The sequence below is a fragment of the Pezoporus flaviventris genome, unplaced genomic scaffold (assembly GCF_033815535.1).
Source record: "Pezoporus flaviventris isolate CSIRO_AGI_PZ_B2104156 unplaced genomic scaffold, CSIRO_AGI_Pfla_v1 ptg000031l, whole genome shotgun sequence".
Classification (NCBI taxonomy): Eukaryota; Metazoa; Chordata; class Aves; order Psittaciformes; family Psittacidae; genus Pezoporus; species Pezoporus flaviventris.
The window spans coordinates 37261801-37276451 of NW_026892579.1; the positions used below are offsets into that span (position 1 = coordinate 37261801).

At 41.0% G+C, this 14651-nt stretch overlaps 1 protein-coding gene across 4 annotated transcripts in view; it reads left to right on the plus strand.

Annotated features, from left to right (window-relative positions):
• The window catches only part of TRAPPC12 (trafficking protein particle complex subunit 12), a 60549-nt gene extending 46787 nt beyond the window's left edge, over window positions 1-13762 (plus strand). For 2 of the 4 annotated variants that reach the window (XM_061460747.1, XM_061460745.1), the window contains 4 exons: window positions 3593-3691; window positions 11094-11194; window positions 11935-12076; window positions 13426-13762. In XM_061460747.1, the coding sequence (XP_061316731.1) occupies window positions 3593-3691; window positions 11094-11194; window positions 11935-12076; window positions 13426-13668 (585 nt within the window). In that variant the 3' untranslated portion in view covers window positions 13669-13762. The remainder of the gene's footprint in view (window positions 1-3592; window positions 3692-11093; window positions 11195-11934; window positions 12077-13425) is intronic. The other 2 variants (XM_061460746.1, XM_061460749.1) reach the window with 2 other exon arrangements.
• Window positions 13763-14651: the final 889 nt, after the last annotated feature.

Here is a 14651-nt window from a genome sequence, read left to right on the forward strand (position 1 = left end):
ACATGAAAATGTGTAATGCATGAAGGGGAAAGTACAGTTGTACTGTGGTGCAATAAATGAAAAACAAACCCCATTTGCCATTTTTGTGCAGGTAGATCCAATGGCTTACTAGAACTACCTTGGATTAGAATATTTAATATTAGCTCCAAATTTCATGATAATACAGATACTGAATTATAAAACAGTTTAATAACAAAGAGGCCAACTCTCATACTGAATTGTATAACTTCAGTCATTTTTGCATGAACATGTGGAAAATCTGAAGGCTCATAATCTTTGAAAATGAAAGACTATGATAGTGCATCAGCCCCACCTTTAAGTCTTCAGATCACAAACTGTAGTCATTGGGTTCTTTACTGGCAGTATTTAATGTCTTACTCCTCGCAACCACAACTTGTATCAACCAAGACTTTGCTCCTCTGGGAGGGCACCTGTTTATCATTCTGTCAAACAGTTCTTCTTGTACCATGTCACATTAGCAAAGATGAAAATTAAAACAGTCTTTAGTAAACGAGACCAAATCTTGTATACTTTACAGTATGCTCCTTTAGAAGGAACTTTCAGATAAGATGCTTTTATAACTTACTGGAATACTGTCATTCTGTATGACATATAGGATACTCTAGAAGTACTGTACCTTCCATAATAGTGGAGAGGAGTAGGAAATCCATTTAAAACTCACCATGGGATCCTGGAGTAACTACAAAATGAGGTTGTATTTAGAAGTGAGCCCGGATATTGTGATAATGTTTTACAGTTTCATCCTGGGGCCATCCTTGTCTGTCCTTAGGGATTGCTTTGGACAAATGTAACTTAGTCTCTGTCATATCCTGGAACAAATGAGTCCCATTTCTGTGGTAGGTACTGCAAGGCATGAGGTAGATAAGCACAGACACTATGTGCTGTCATATGGAAACAGGATGCTGTATCCACACTATACACAGTGCATAGACTCTTAATGCTTCACCTATACTCTTAACATTTTAGGAGGTGTAAATATTCTTGTACTCCTAGTTATAATGCATGGTGATGAATAATCACTTGACAGAGAATGCAAAAGGGGAGGAGGTTTCTTTGCCTGACTAGGCCAAGTCTATGAAAATCCCACAGCTTGAGCCTCCTAAGACATTAGTGGGGTGCTTGTTCCTGCCAAGGCTGGCTACTACCTACCCTGGGAGCCTGTGATGGTGTAATTGTGCAGACAGTATCCACTTGTGCAGCTGCATCTGGCCAAGACTTTTCTGCAGTCAATTCATGCTAAACTCTGAGATGACAGAAGAGCTTTTCTATCAGCTTAACTGCGTGATCTCCTGGGGTTTGTTCTACATGAGTTTGGGGATGTGATTGTAAAGTCCCCATACCTGAGCCTAAGCCTCAGAGTGTGCAGGAGACTGAGCATTGGGTAAGGAGCAGCTTTAGACCATGGAACAGAAGACACTGAGCATAAAAGCTAGAGTTTTATAGGAAGGGATAAAATGCAGTCATAGTCAGATTTTATTAATGATACTCTTTCAGATATTAATAGCTAATACAAGCATGGCTCCTTTAAGGAGACAGATCAGAGGGTCCCTATTCCAAGTTTTTTCTTGCCTACCTGACATGTAGGACTCCATAATCAATGAAGTCCTTTAGTGAGAGCTGTTACAGTAAAATTTGAGCTTTTCATAAATCATACACTTATGAAAATTTTTGTTAGTAAATTTCATCACATTTGACCTCTGGATGCTAAATAAATCCATACTTAAATAATTTTTGTACGTGTGGCCTCTTGCCTGCTCTGAACTTTTTCCATTACCAATAATAATCATAAACATGGATGACACACTAGAATCGGGATAAAATGTTAACTGTTAACATGCAATATAATGTTTGCAAGTAAAGGTCACACAGAGTACATCTTGGACTGTTTAAGTCAGCCTGTAGTAGTATAGGACATGTAATTTCTCTCATATACAGATTAGACTCCAAAGACTTCTCTTGATTTTTGTGTGTGTGAAACAATTAGTATGTTGACCCTGGTTCATGGGTCAAGTAGTCATAGAATGGTTTGGGTTGGAAAGGACCTTCAAAGGTCATGTAGTCCAACCCGCCTGCAATGAGCAGGGACATCTTCAACTAGGTCAGGTTGCTCAGAACCACATCTAAGCCTGGCTTTCAATGTTGGCAGGGGTGGGACACATGCCACCTCTCTGGACAACTTGTGCCAGTGTTTCACCACTGTCACTGTAGGAAGTTTCTTCCTTATATCTAGTCTAAGTCTACCCTCTTTTAGTTTAAAATCATTACCCCATTTCTGTTGCAACAGGCCCTCCTAAAAAATGGTTCAGCCTTTTTAGGTGCACCCTCAGGAAAAGAAATCAGTTACACCTCCTCAGACTAAGCGTGAGATGAAGAAAAAGGACCTTTACCAGTAGCTGTGATCACATTAGGGACAAGTTAAATGGGTCCTGTAATTTGACCAAGAAAAATAGTAGGGTAGAGAGTACCTCAGGATGTCTGTGCAGTTATGAAAAATTATTCTTTGTTGCCTTTTGCTTCCCGACACCCACCACAAATTCTTGTATTCAGCTGAAGGGCGGGACTGTCAGGAGGCATCAGATTAGTACAGCTCAGGTTTCTTTGTGTATGCCTGCCAAAGACCATGTGTCTAGCTCTTAGAGTCATTTACTGCCCAGGTCATTGAATTACTGTACTGAATTACCATAAAAGAGCTGCACTGCTGTAACCAGTCTCATGGACATTTCTTTGATGTGGGAAATGGGAGCATGATTTTGTTTAATCTTCTGTTACTTCTCATTATCTGGAGGATGCTGTTGCACTGCACCTTGAGTGGACAGATCTCAGAACTGCCACTTGCCAGCAAGTGGCGGCTTTATGCAAGTATTTATGGAGGAGGTATTTATGGTCTTTATTTAGGTATCAGCAGGGGGAGGATCACTTGCAAAGCTTTCTGGAGTTCAGAACTAGCCCACTCCTCACTTAGTTTTAGCCCAAATCAGTTTTCTATTTAGATTATCTACTCCTTTTCCTTTTATTCTGTATGGTAGAAGGGAAGAGGGTTTGGGTGAAAGAATAGAAAAGGTCTCATTTCCCTTGGCAGCAGTGCTGGTTTGTCATCTGAAAATGTGCATGAATTGCAGCTTCTGTCACATTATATTTTTCAGAAGTTAAGACCATGTGCACAAGCAGCTCCAAAGCTTTGGAGCATAGTTTGTTAAACCATGTAAATTATACATATATTTGAAACATGAGACCCTGGGCATGCAGAAGGCTTTTGACTTTCATCCTAAATCATAATCTAAGATGAAGAGTAAATGTTCAAATTTTTTGTTCTTGGCATTTAGCTACAAAGAGAATGTTATCCATTTGGGGAAAAAAAAAAAGAGGAAGATCCCCTGTGTTTGCAGTTCTAGTATAACTGAGAAATAACCAATATAGTCAGCTCCTACTGCCTGCAATGATAAGTAGAAATCCTGTTCCACTGACAAGTTGCAATTACTTTAATTCCATTTGAATATGCGTTTAAAAAGGAGACATAAAGGCTGAAGAATGCTGAGCTTAAATACCTGGTCATGTTCTTTTCACTCCTTAGGACTATGTGCTTGCTGTAGATGCGTATCACACCATCATCAAATATTACCCACAGCAAGAGCCTCAGCTGTTAAGTGGAATTGGAAGGATTTTCCTTCAGGTATGCATTTTATTCTAAATCTCCTGGGTAGTATTGCTGTTGACAGCTATGTAGTGAATAAGTTGCATTTAAAACTAGAACTGTTTTACAGGGTATGTATCGAATTGTAGAGGCAGTGTTCAAAACAAATACTTCTGCCATGTGATACTAGGTAAAGTTAGGAAATATAAAGCACCTACAATATTGGAAGTACGTTAACGGACAAAGAACATGCTGTAGAAAATAATGCTAATAACTTAATCAAAGGACAACATTCTGCTTTCCCTGAAACTAATGGTAAAGCTCCTATTGACTTCAGTGAGCTAGAATTTCACTAAAAATCTCATTTCTCACTGTGTCAAAATGCATGCACCTCTCAGTCACACTGTATAGCTGCTATCATCATCCAGCAAAAATTGAAGAGTTTCCTTCTTTTGTCCAGGTTACATCCCTGAGGAGACAGGGGAGGGCATATTAAAAGCAAAAACAGGACTGCACAAGTATAATAAATACCCATGTAGCTATCTACTTACAATAATAAGTGAAAAAGATGTAAGTGCAGCAGTACTTTATCAGAATATGATGCAACTAAATTATTAGTATCTGATTGTTTTATTAGTTGATTTTAATTTGTAGTATTTCATGAGTTCTCAGTTCTTTCATATTTCTTATACTGATATTTCAAACTTAGCCTTTTTTATCTACTTCCCCTTACTTATAAATCTGAGTTTACAAACAATTATATTTGTGGAATTTGTGTTATAAAATTGTATTGAAATAGAATAATTTACTCTTGATAGATAATTCTATCATTAATATTGCTTGCTGGAAATCACAGAATGTCATTAAAACTCAGTTATGGATTTTCGGTTCTCAGCGGGAGCATGTTTTCACAGTGTGGTAGACATGTTTGTCATTGAAAGTCTCTGGTTGGAAGTGGATCTCCATCACTATAGAGCAATTTTGTGATACTAGCTGTGTGCATTAATTATTACCTAAATAGGCAACCTAGTAATTATGCTTATTAAAGAATGGTACTGTAAATATGCATAATACTGTTGAAAATACAAGTTATTAATAGCTTTTGTCTTACTGGGAAATGACTGGGTATGTTACTGGTACTGCCTTGCTGATGGGAGTGTCTGCCTTACTGTCACTCCAGTCTGTTAATAGTTCTGTTTGCTATAGGATAAAGTTCATTCTTAGGAGGAAAGCATCTCCTAACTATGTCTGTCCAATTTCAAAAGCAGCATTTGCAGGCTCTGTACAGTCATCTGGAGTTGATGTCCACAGTGTTGGCTGTGACAAACTTAGAGGTTTTACTGTCAGAATTGGACATAGCAAGAAAGTATGAGGAACCCTTGAGATTTTCATCTGACCCTAGACAGTAGCTAATAAAAAACATCACTTTTAAATTCAAATGTTTCCTTTCTTCTAGCACCTTAAGGAGATATTGTTTCACTCATTGGTTTTCTTTTTGTGACAAAATCTTCAGCTGTGCCTGGAGGGTACAACATTAAAGAATTTAGAAAGTGGAAAGCTGCCTGACCTTAGCCTCTGCAATAGACTCCTGCAAAACAGAGCTAAAAGCAATAGATAAATCCGAGCAGTGCATAAGAAGAATCATCTTGTTTTCTAGACGAAAAACAAACTGAAGTGCATACTATTCTGGAGGTTCCATGTTGGAAGCTATGATTATTTGAGGTTAACAGAGGAATATTCATATCTATTCAAAGTGATAACTGTTATTAGATACTGAAGTCAGGTTGGTTGAACTAAGTTAAATAAAATTTAGTGATGAAGACCACTTTAAACTTTAACATGTTAATGACTAGTTAGGAGTAATTCTTTCTTCTAAATGTTCTGTGAGTCATGTCGTGTCCCCCCCCCAAAGTAAACTGTTTCCCTTCAGTGAGATAACTAAGAATTGAAAGTTTGGCATGTTTCTTGAGAAGATACAAGATACTGCTATGAAATTAGAACCCTTCGTGATCACAAATAAGTTGTGATTAGTCTCAAAGCACATTAGATTTGGACTCATCAATCTCCCAGTGGAGCAAACCGGTAGCTTCCTTTAGAAATTGATTAATTTCATGGTTAGGGGCTTCCTTCTAATTTCCAGGCTAAAAATATTTAAGGACAGATTCATTTACGCTTGTGCCAGCATTATCCTTTATTTAAATGTAGTTTATTTTCTTGGTGGCTTACACCTTTACTGGTATTTATATGGGGGAACTGTATTCTTTGTCATTACAACTGAATGTATAAGCTTTTAGAATGAATGGTATTTGGTTTCTTTGAGCCATTTATGTAATGTCTGGGAGAAATGCACCTCTGATTAGGTTGATTATTACTGAGTATTCCATAAATGCTTTGGTAGGTGGGACAGTTGCATATTATCATAGAATCATAGCATAGTTAGGGTTGGAAAGGACCTTAAGTCCTAAGACCATCTAGTTCCAAGGCAGGGGCACCTCACACTAAACCATGTCACCGAAGACTCCATCCAACCCGGCCTTGAACACTGCCAGGGATGGAGCTTTCGCAGCTTCCCTGGGCAACCCATTCCAGTGCCTCACCACCCTTACCGAAAAGAACTTCATCCTTATACCCAATCTAAACTTCCTCTGTTTAAGTTTTAACCCGTTACCCCTTGTCCTATCACTACAGTCCTTAATGAAGTGTCACTCCCCAGCATCCCTATAGGCCCCCTTCAGATACTGGAAGGCTGCTATGAGGTCTCCACGCAGCTTTCTCTTCCCCAGGCTGAACAGACCCAACTTCCTCAGCCTGTCTTCATACGGGAGCTGCTCCAGTCCCCTGATCATCCTCGTGGCCCTTCTCTGGACTTGTTCCAACAGTTCCATGTCCTTTTTATGTTGAGGACACCAGAACTGCACACAATACTCCAGGTGAGGTCTCACAAGAGCAGAGTAGGGGGGCAGAATCACCTCCTTCAACCTACTGGTCACCCTCCTTTTGATGCAGCCCAAGATACAGTTGGCTTTCTGGGTTGTGAGCACACACTGAAGCTGGCTCATGTTCATTTTCTCATTGACCAGCACCCCCAAGTCCTTCTCCACAGGGCTGCTCTGAATCTCTTCTCTGCCCAACCTGTAGCTGTGCCTGGGATTGCTCCAACCCAGGTGTAGGACCTTGCACTTGACATGGTGTCGTGGTTTAAACCCAGTCAGGTAATTCGTTCACTCACCCCCCCCCTTCTTTCCCTCCCCCTACTCCCGGAGGGACGGAGAGGAGAATCGAAAAGAATGCAACTCCCACGGGTTGAGATAAGAACAGTTTAGTAACTAAGGTATAACACAAATCACTACTGCTACCACCAAAGATAATAATGATAAAGGAAATAACAAGGGAAGAGAATACAACACCTCAGCACCAGCTGACCGATAACTTGCCCCCCAAGCCCGACCAAGCTCCGACCGATACCTCCTCCAACCCTGCAGTCTCCCAGCCCTTCCGGCTCACTCCCAGTTACATCCTGGGCATGACGTGCTGTGGTATGGAATACCTCTTTGGTCAGTTTGGGTCAGGTGTCCTGTCTCTGCTTCCTCCTGGCTTTCCCTCCCCCCTGGCAGAGCATGAGGCTCACAAAGTCCTTGGCCAAACCAAAACATCCTTGTTATCAGCTGTGTTCCCGAGCTGAAAGTCAAAACACTGCACTGCACCAGCTACCAAGAAGGAGAAAAAATGACTGCTACTGCTGAACCCAGGACACATGGTTAAACTTCATAAGGTTGGCATCAGCCCACCTCACAAGTGTGTCAAGGTCCCTCTGGATGGCATTCCTTCCCTCCAGCATATCAACCGAACCACACAGCTTGGTGTCATCGTCAAACTTGCTGAGGGTGCACGCAATCCCACTGTCCATGTCAGCGACAAAGATGTTGAACAAGACCGATCCCTGAGGGATGCCACTTGTTACTGGTCTCCAGCCAGACATTGAGCCATTGACCACAACTCTTTGCGTGCAGCCATCCAGCCAGTTCTTTATCCACCGAGTGGTCCACCTATCAAACTGATGTCTCTCCAATTTAGAGACAAGGATGTTGTGTGGGACAGTGTCAAACGCTTTACACAAGTCCAGGTCAATGACATCAGCTGCTCTACCCCTATCCATCAGTTCCATAGCCCCATCAGAGAAGGCCACCAAATTGGTCAGGCAGGATTTCCCCTTAGTGAAGCCATGCTGGCTGTCACCAAGCACCTTGTTGTTTTTCATGTGCCTTAGCATGCCACCCAGGAGAATCTGCTCCAAGATTTTGCCAGGCACAGAGGTGAGACTGACTGGTCTGTAATTCCCTGGGTCATCCATTTTCCCCTTCTTGAAAATGGGGGTTATATTTCCCTTTTTCCAGTTGTCAGGAACTTCGCCTGACTGCCACGATTTTTCAAATACGATGGCCAGTGGCTTTGCAACTTCATTCGCCAGCTTCTTCAGGACCCGCGGATGGATTTCATCAGGTCCCATGGACTTGTGCAAGTTCAGGTTTTTAAGATGGTCTCGAGCCAGATTCTCTCCTACAGTGGGCCCAAGGTCTTCATTCTCACAGTCCCTGCGTCTGCCTTCCAAGACTTGAGTGGTGTGGTCAGAGCCTTTGCCAGTGAAGACCGAGGCAGAGAAGTCATTCAGAACCTCAGCCTTCTCCAAATCCTGTGTAGCCAGTTCTCCTGATAGCTTCTGGAGAGGGCCCACATTGTCCCTAGGCTGTCTTCTGTTTGCTACATACCTATAGAAGCCCTTCCCATTACCTTTCACATCCCTTGTGAGATTTAATTCTAACTGGATCTTAGCTTTCCTGACCTGGTTCCTAGCTTCCTGGACAGCATCCCTGTGTTCTTCCTAGGCTGCCTGTCCTTGCTTCCACCTTCCGTAAGCTTATTTTTTCCTCTTCTAAGTTTCCTCAGCAGCTCCTTATCCATCCAAGGAGGTTTCCTGGCCCTCCTGCTGCACTTCCTTCTAGTTGGGATGCAACACTCCTGAGCTTGTATCAGGTGATCCTTGAATATCAACCAAGAGTCTTGGGCCCCCCTGCCCTCTAGGGCTATATCCCATGGAACCTTACTAAAGCAGGTTCCTGAAGAGGCCAGAGTCTGCTCTTTTGAAGTCCAGGGCAGTGAGCTTGCTGCACGCTCTTCTCACTGTCCGGAGGATCTCGAACTCGACCATCTCATGGTAGCTACAACCAAGGCTGCACTGGAGCATCACATTGCCAACAAGCCCTTCCCTGTTGGTGAGCACAAGGTCAAGCATGGCACCTCTCCTTGTTGGCTCCTCTATTACTTGCAGAAGGAAGTTGTCTTCCACACAATCAAGGAACTTCCCGGATTGGTTGTGCCGGGCCGTACCATCCCTCCAACAGATATCAGGGTGGTTGAAGTCCTCCATGTGGACAAGGATCTGCGAGCATCTTTGAGTACAATCACTTCTGCTATGATACATAAGCAAATCAGGAAGAAATGTAGATGAATCCTTAAGATGGTTGTTTGCTGTGTCTGAAAAGTACTTGGAAAGTCATTTACTGGTAGACTAGAAGGACTTGCTACATGATCTTTTCCACAGGGTTCTCCTTAGGGGTTGCAGTGTTTGTATTTTTGATTAGGTGCTCATATGATGGAATTAGAAGCATGCTTGTAAAATGTACAAGTGGTGCAGACACTATGAAGGGCAGGATCAGAATGCAAATTAATCCTGACAAGTTGAGAAACTGAAATGTTAAATGGGCTGTGTTTCAAATAGCAAAGACAAAATACTACCAAAGACTGGAAGCAATACACAAATACAAAAAAGGAAACAACAAGAAGGCGCTGTTCTGTGGAGAGGAATCAGCCTAAGGGTAAGCAAACTACACACAAACCAGACTCCAAAATACTGTGGCATAAAAGCAAACTTCATATTCAAATGTGAAGCATAAAGTAATTCTTCCATTCTCACTTGTGGCGAGAGATCGGTTGGAGTGTCATGACCTCTTACACAGGCATTTGGGAGGATATGAAGTAACAGGAAAGAGTTCAGAGAACAGAAAGAATGATGAGGGAATCCAGAAAGCGTTAACTGTGAGAAACTGAAAATTGATTCTCATTCTAGAATTAAAAACATAAGAGAAAGTACAATAAAAATTTTCAGGTATGTAAAAGACTGTTAAAAAAGAGGACTTGGACTGTTATCCCTGAACTGCTATGGACGGGACAAAAAGTTGAGGTAAAAAATGAAACACTTAGGGTGTATTTTTCCAATGCTGAGGTAATTTAAGAACCCTGGAATAAGTTTCCCAGGGATGCTAGAATTCACCATCTGAGAGGGTTAAGGACACTTTAACACATTTGTCACAAACATTTTTGGTAATGTCCTGTTCTTAAATAGGTGTTCACTTAAGAATCCCGTGAATCTCCCCACTGAGGTCTGCCTGGTTTCCATGGCTTTATGCTCCTGAACTAATTAGTTTCACTTCTTTTGATAGATTTATTTTACCCAGTAGTAAGTTTTCTTCTCTTTCCATCTCTCCAGCCTGAAATTAGGCACTGCATTGTGAAACCACAACAAAAGTAGGAGTATATCCTTCTACAAAACACACATTGCTAACTTATTTACCAAAGGGCCTTCTTCACATGTTTGTGTTGGGGGCTTTTTCATCTCCAGTAGCAATGTATGTGGCATACCCTTAGGTGAAATATCCCTTGCTTTCTCAGGATCCCCTTTCCTGTTCCCCATAAAATCTGTTCCTCTTTATGCCAGTTTTCAGATCCCTCATTCCTTCAGCCTGCATAGTCCATGCTCCAGTGTTTTTTGATCTGCAAATGGACTGTCTTCCCAGTACCCCCAGTGGCCCATTGCATTGGGGTTGTTTTTCGACATGTTTTAGTGTGATGCTCTGAGGTCATCCTGTGGTCCCTGGCTATGACCCATGCGCTGCAGGTTAACTGAGTATGGGTCCTATACCAGCTAGGAATACAGGCTACTGTATTCCAGTTCTCTTGCCTTATTGACAGCTTCTGCCTGTGGACAGGGTCTGTCTTCACTTCCTGCAGAATAACACCCATTCTCCCTGGAAGTAATTCTGACCTTTTCTCATTTTCAGCTAATTTCAGGGACTCTGGAGTCAATTACAACAAAAGAGCTAAATGAGGAGGTGGGGCACCCCTGCCATACAGTCCGTGAATGCTCCACAACCACAGCTGAGAAACACTGCCTTAGATAAAACTTCTGGTGTTCTTTTTCCATGACCTTAATATGGCTCTTCAAATACCTTGTTTGGTAGCAGATGTTACCCAATCAGCTTGGTGCCAGACAGCTATATAATGGACCTTGATATGTTTTCTTGTTCTTACGTTTTGTAAAAGATATAATCAGGCTGGATCTCTTTTCTTCTTATTGTGGTAACTTTCTTGTGATTTTACTGTCTAGATCGGAGACATAAAAACTGCAGAAAAGTATTTTCAAGACGTTGAGAAAGTGACTCACAAATTGGACGGACTACAGAGCCAAATTATGGTTTTAATGAACAGGTAAATAATACCTAAATGAAAATTTAAAATACAGTTTTGCAAAGTATGCATTGTGAACATTAAGCTACCCTTGAGACAGTCCTGTTCCTTTTTTCTCTTTTATGTAACTACATCTGTCATAAGTGAGACTGAATGGCATTTAGACCCAGGAGATCTGTATCACTTGGTACAGACATATTATCCTGGATTGAAATTGTGATCCTTAAGTTGATTTTACAAAGCTTTTTCTCATTCTTCCAGGCATTGCATATTTTCACTCTGCTTTTTCAATATACTTTTGCATAAATAACTTTTAGGAGAGAAGAAGCTATTTTGAGCCTTTATCCTACAATCAGATCTGCTGGTAAAGTTACTGCCTGGTAGCTTCAAATACTGGAATACATTGTAGTAAAACAAGCTGCATGATGGGGGACCCAGTTTGTAATGGTCAGCACATCGGCTTAATATATTTGGAAAATACTATTCGAAAGTGCTCTGAAAATTACGTAGCGTGGCTAATTTCATGAAGAAAAATAATTCCAGGAAGAGAGTATCTGCATTTAAATTAATAAAAACACAGTGAAGACAGTTGCTTTGGTAGGCAGAATATACAGTAGCCAAATGATCCAAGTTGTCGTTCCATTTGTCTGTAAATCAGTGTCTCCTTGCTGGTTGTAATTATACCATGCAGAGCAAATGTCAGAAACTCTCACATCTGTAAGAAGGAAAATAAAAAATGGTGTCCATTCTTTTTAAAATAGATTATCACCTTGGGTTTCTGAGGAGGACTCATTCGTATGTCACTTACTTTCCAGAGCCTTTCTCCACCTTGGTCAGAATAATTTTGCAGAAGCTCATCGATTTTTCACAGAAATTTTAAGGATTGACTCATCAAATGCTGTGGTAAATCTCCAAATTGCTACATTTATAATGAACACCTCAAGTATTCTTGTAATGCTTTATGTGTGGATTTAATTAGTACCCAGAGTACGCTCAGAGCTTTATAGAAAAATTCAATGTGGCATGTGTGCCGAAGGGTATACAAAGGGGATGGGAAATAAAGACCCAGTCTATATGAAGGGCATGAATACTTAGACATGCATGTAAAGATCACAAGGCATTAGGTTTAGTGGGATCTTCACAAAAGCACTTCTTTTTGCATTTGCTGTTTTTAGCATAGACAAGCATGTCAGGAAAAGAAATGGCAGCTGCCAACGTATATCCGATTAACTTGATTTCACACAACACTGAAGAGATACTGTAATTTTAAACATGGCATTTTTAACATGTTGCGTTTCAGAGCCTTGGATTCCCATCACAAGAGAAGCTCTTTATTTACTTCTGGGTTTTCTACATTTGGCAGCTTTCAGTGCATGATCACGGAAGAGTGTTCCTAAGAAGTGAGACAGCTTACCCCCAGTAACCTGGTCCAAGGCCCTTTAAAGGCTGAGGGGACTGAGTTTAGGCAGCACATGAATTGCATCATTTTGTAGGCTGTAAAGCAGTACCTATTGTAACCCGCACAAATAAGGTTTCCTAAAGGAAGGGAAAAGGTGGGTTTTTTAAAGCCTGTGTTCTTCCCTTATCTGCAGCTTTCAGAAAGTGCCAACGTTTCTGCTGCTAAAGACCTTCTATGACTGTATTGTTGGAATTTTGTGGTAACTCATAAAACCTATTTTGTGTGGAAGAGAAAATGGAGCCTGACTTGGTCATTTATGATGTATTTAGACTGCCCTATCTGCTGAATTTACTACAAGTCAGTTTTAGATGCCTTTGTGATAGTATAATTCTTTCCTATGTGTAAGCCAGAGAGGAGAAAAAAAAAAAAAAAAACTTGTGAAGATATAGTGAAGTCATTAAAAAAAATATGAAAATGACAGTGTGCAGAGGCTCATGCAGTGCCTGAAATCCATTTCAGTTGACTTTCAGAATTAACTGACTAATGTCCTGTCCTATTTATATTGCATTTTAGACTCTGTTTTCTAGAGTTTGAACTCTTAAAAGTCAGCAGGTCCTTCTGGCACAGGATAAATCTTGAGAACAAGCAGAAGAAAAGGATTGGATTGTATGATTGAGAATGTATTTTAGTTACTTATGCACATACACACACAAAACCGTAATTCTTAGCACATAGTAAATCTGTTCCAACTCCAGGCACTACACTTCTTCTTTTCCTTCTCTTTTATCACTTGTAAATACATACATACACACACACACTTACTTACTTGTTTACAGTATGTTTTTTTCTCTAGGCTAATAACAATGCTGCAGTTTGTCTTCTTTATCTGGGAAGACTGAAGGATTCTCTCCGGCAGTTGGAAGGAATGGTTCAGCAGGACCCTAAACACTACCTGCATGAGAGTGTTCTCTTCAACCTGACAACAATGTATGAACTGGAGTCATCCCGCAGTATGCAGAAGAAGCAGGCGCTTTTAGAGGCTGTAGCTATCAAAGAGGGTGATAGCTTTAATACTCAGTGTCTCAAGTTAGGGTAGATCATTTCCAACTAATTTTTTCCAGCAAGGCTGATTTTTTAAATTGTATATACTCTTGCTAATGTGTAAATGTGAAATAAAATCTATTCAATTATGAGTGTTCAGGGGCATTACTACTGAGTTTGTTGTCTCTTGACAGTCTGTCATTGTGAAGACTTTGTGTTGACCCAGAGCCAGCTTCATACCTACAAGTCTTATGTACAAGTCAATTACCCAGATTCTTTTTATACGAAAAAATGAATTTGACCTTATGTTGTCTTGATGGTTGTTACAGTTTTTCAGTAATCAGCAAATCACATGAGCTAATTTCATTAGCTAAGAGTTATTGACAGAGTATCAGTATGTGTATTGTAGAAATGAAATTCTGACTGCACTTCTTTTCACTTGCTCCTACTGCATGTGTCTCATTTAGCCCCATCAGACTGTTGAGTATTACACCTTTCTATGTTCACTGCTCTTAGCAGAGGTTGCTTGGTAGTCATCATGCCACATCCAGATGGCATGTGGGGGAGTCACACAGTCCCCCACAGTATGAATTTCCCACATTAGGAGGGACTATCACCTGAATGACACTAAGTGGGCACCCTGTACTTTCTTGGTGTTGTGATCTTTCAGATCATTCAGATTAAAGAATTCTGGAAAGCTGTGAGTGGGAGTGGAGGATTTCTCTATTCCCAAACTAATGCTTGCTTCTATACGTGTTTACTCTCTCCCACTCTCTGTCCCACATCTCCACTTGACTGTCACTAGCAGACGCCACAAGGTTGTACTAAGGACCCCGTAACTTGTGCATGTGTACTTCAGCTCTTACTGTACTGTCTTCCTCATGCCTACCCTGGAGGCTGTGGATTCCTCTCCATGCAGACAGGCATAGCTGCTCCACTCTGTCATCCTTCTCGCAGGGAAAGAAGCACTGCCGTTTAGCCAGAGCACATATGCAGCCCATTTCAACTCAGTTCCCCTCCTCTTACCAAATGAAAACA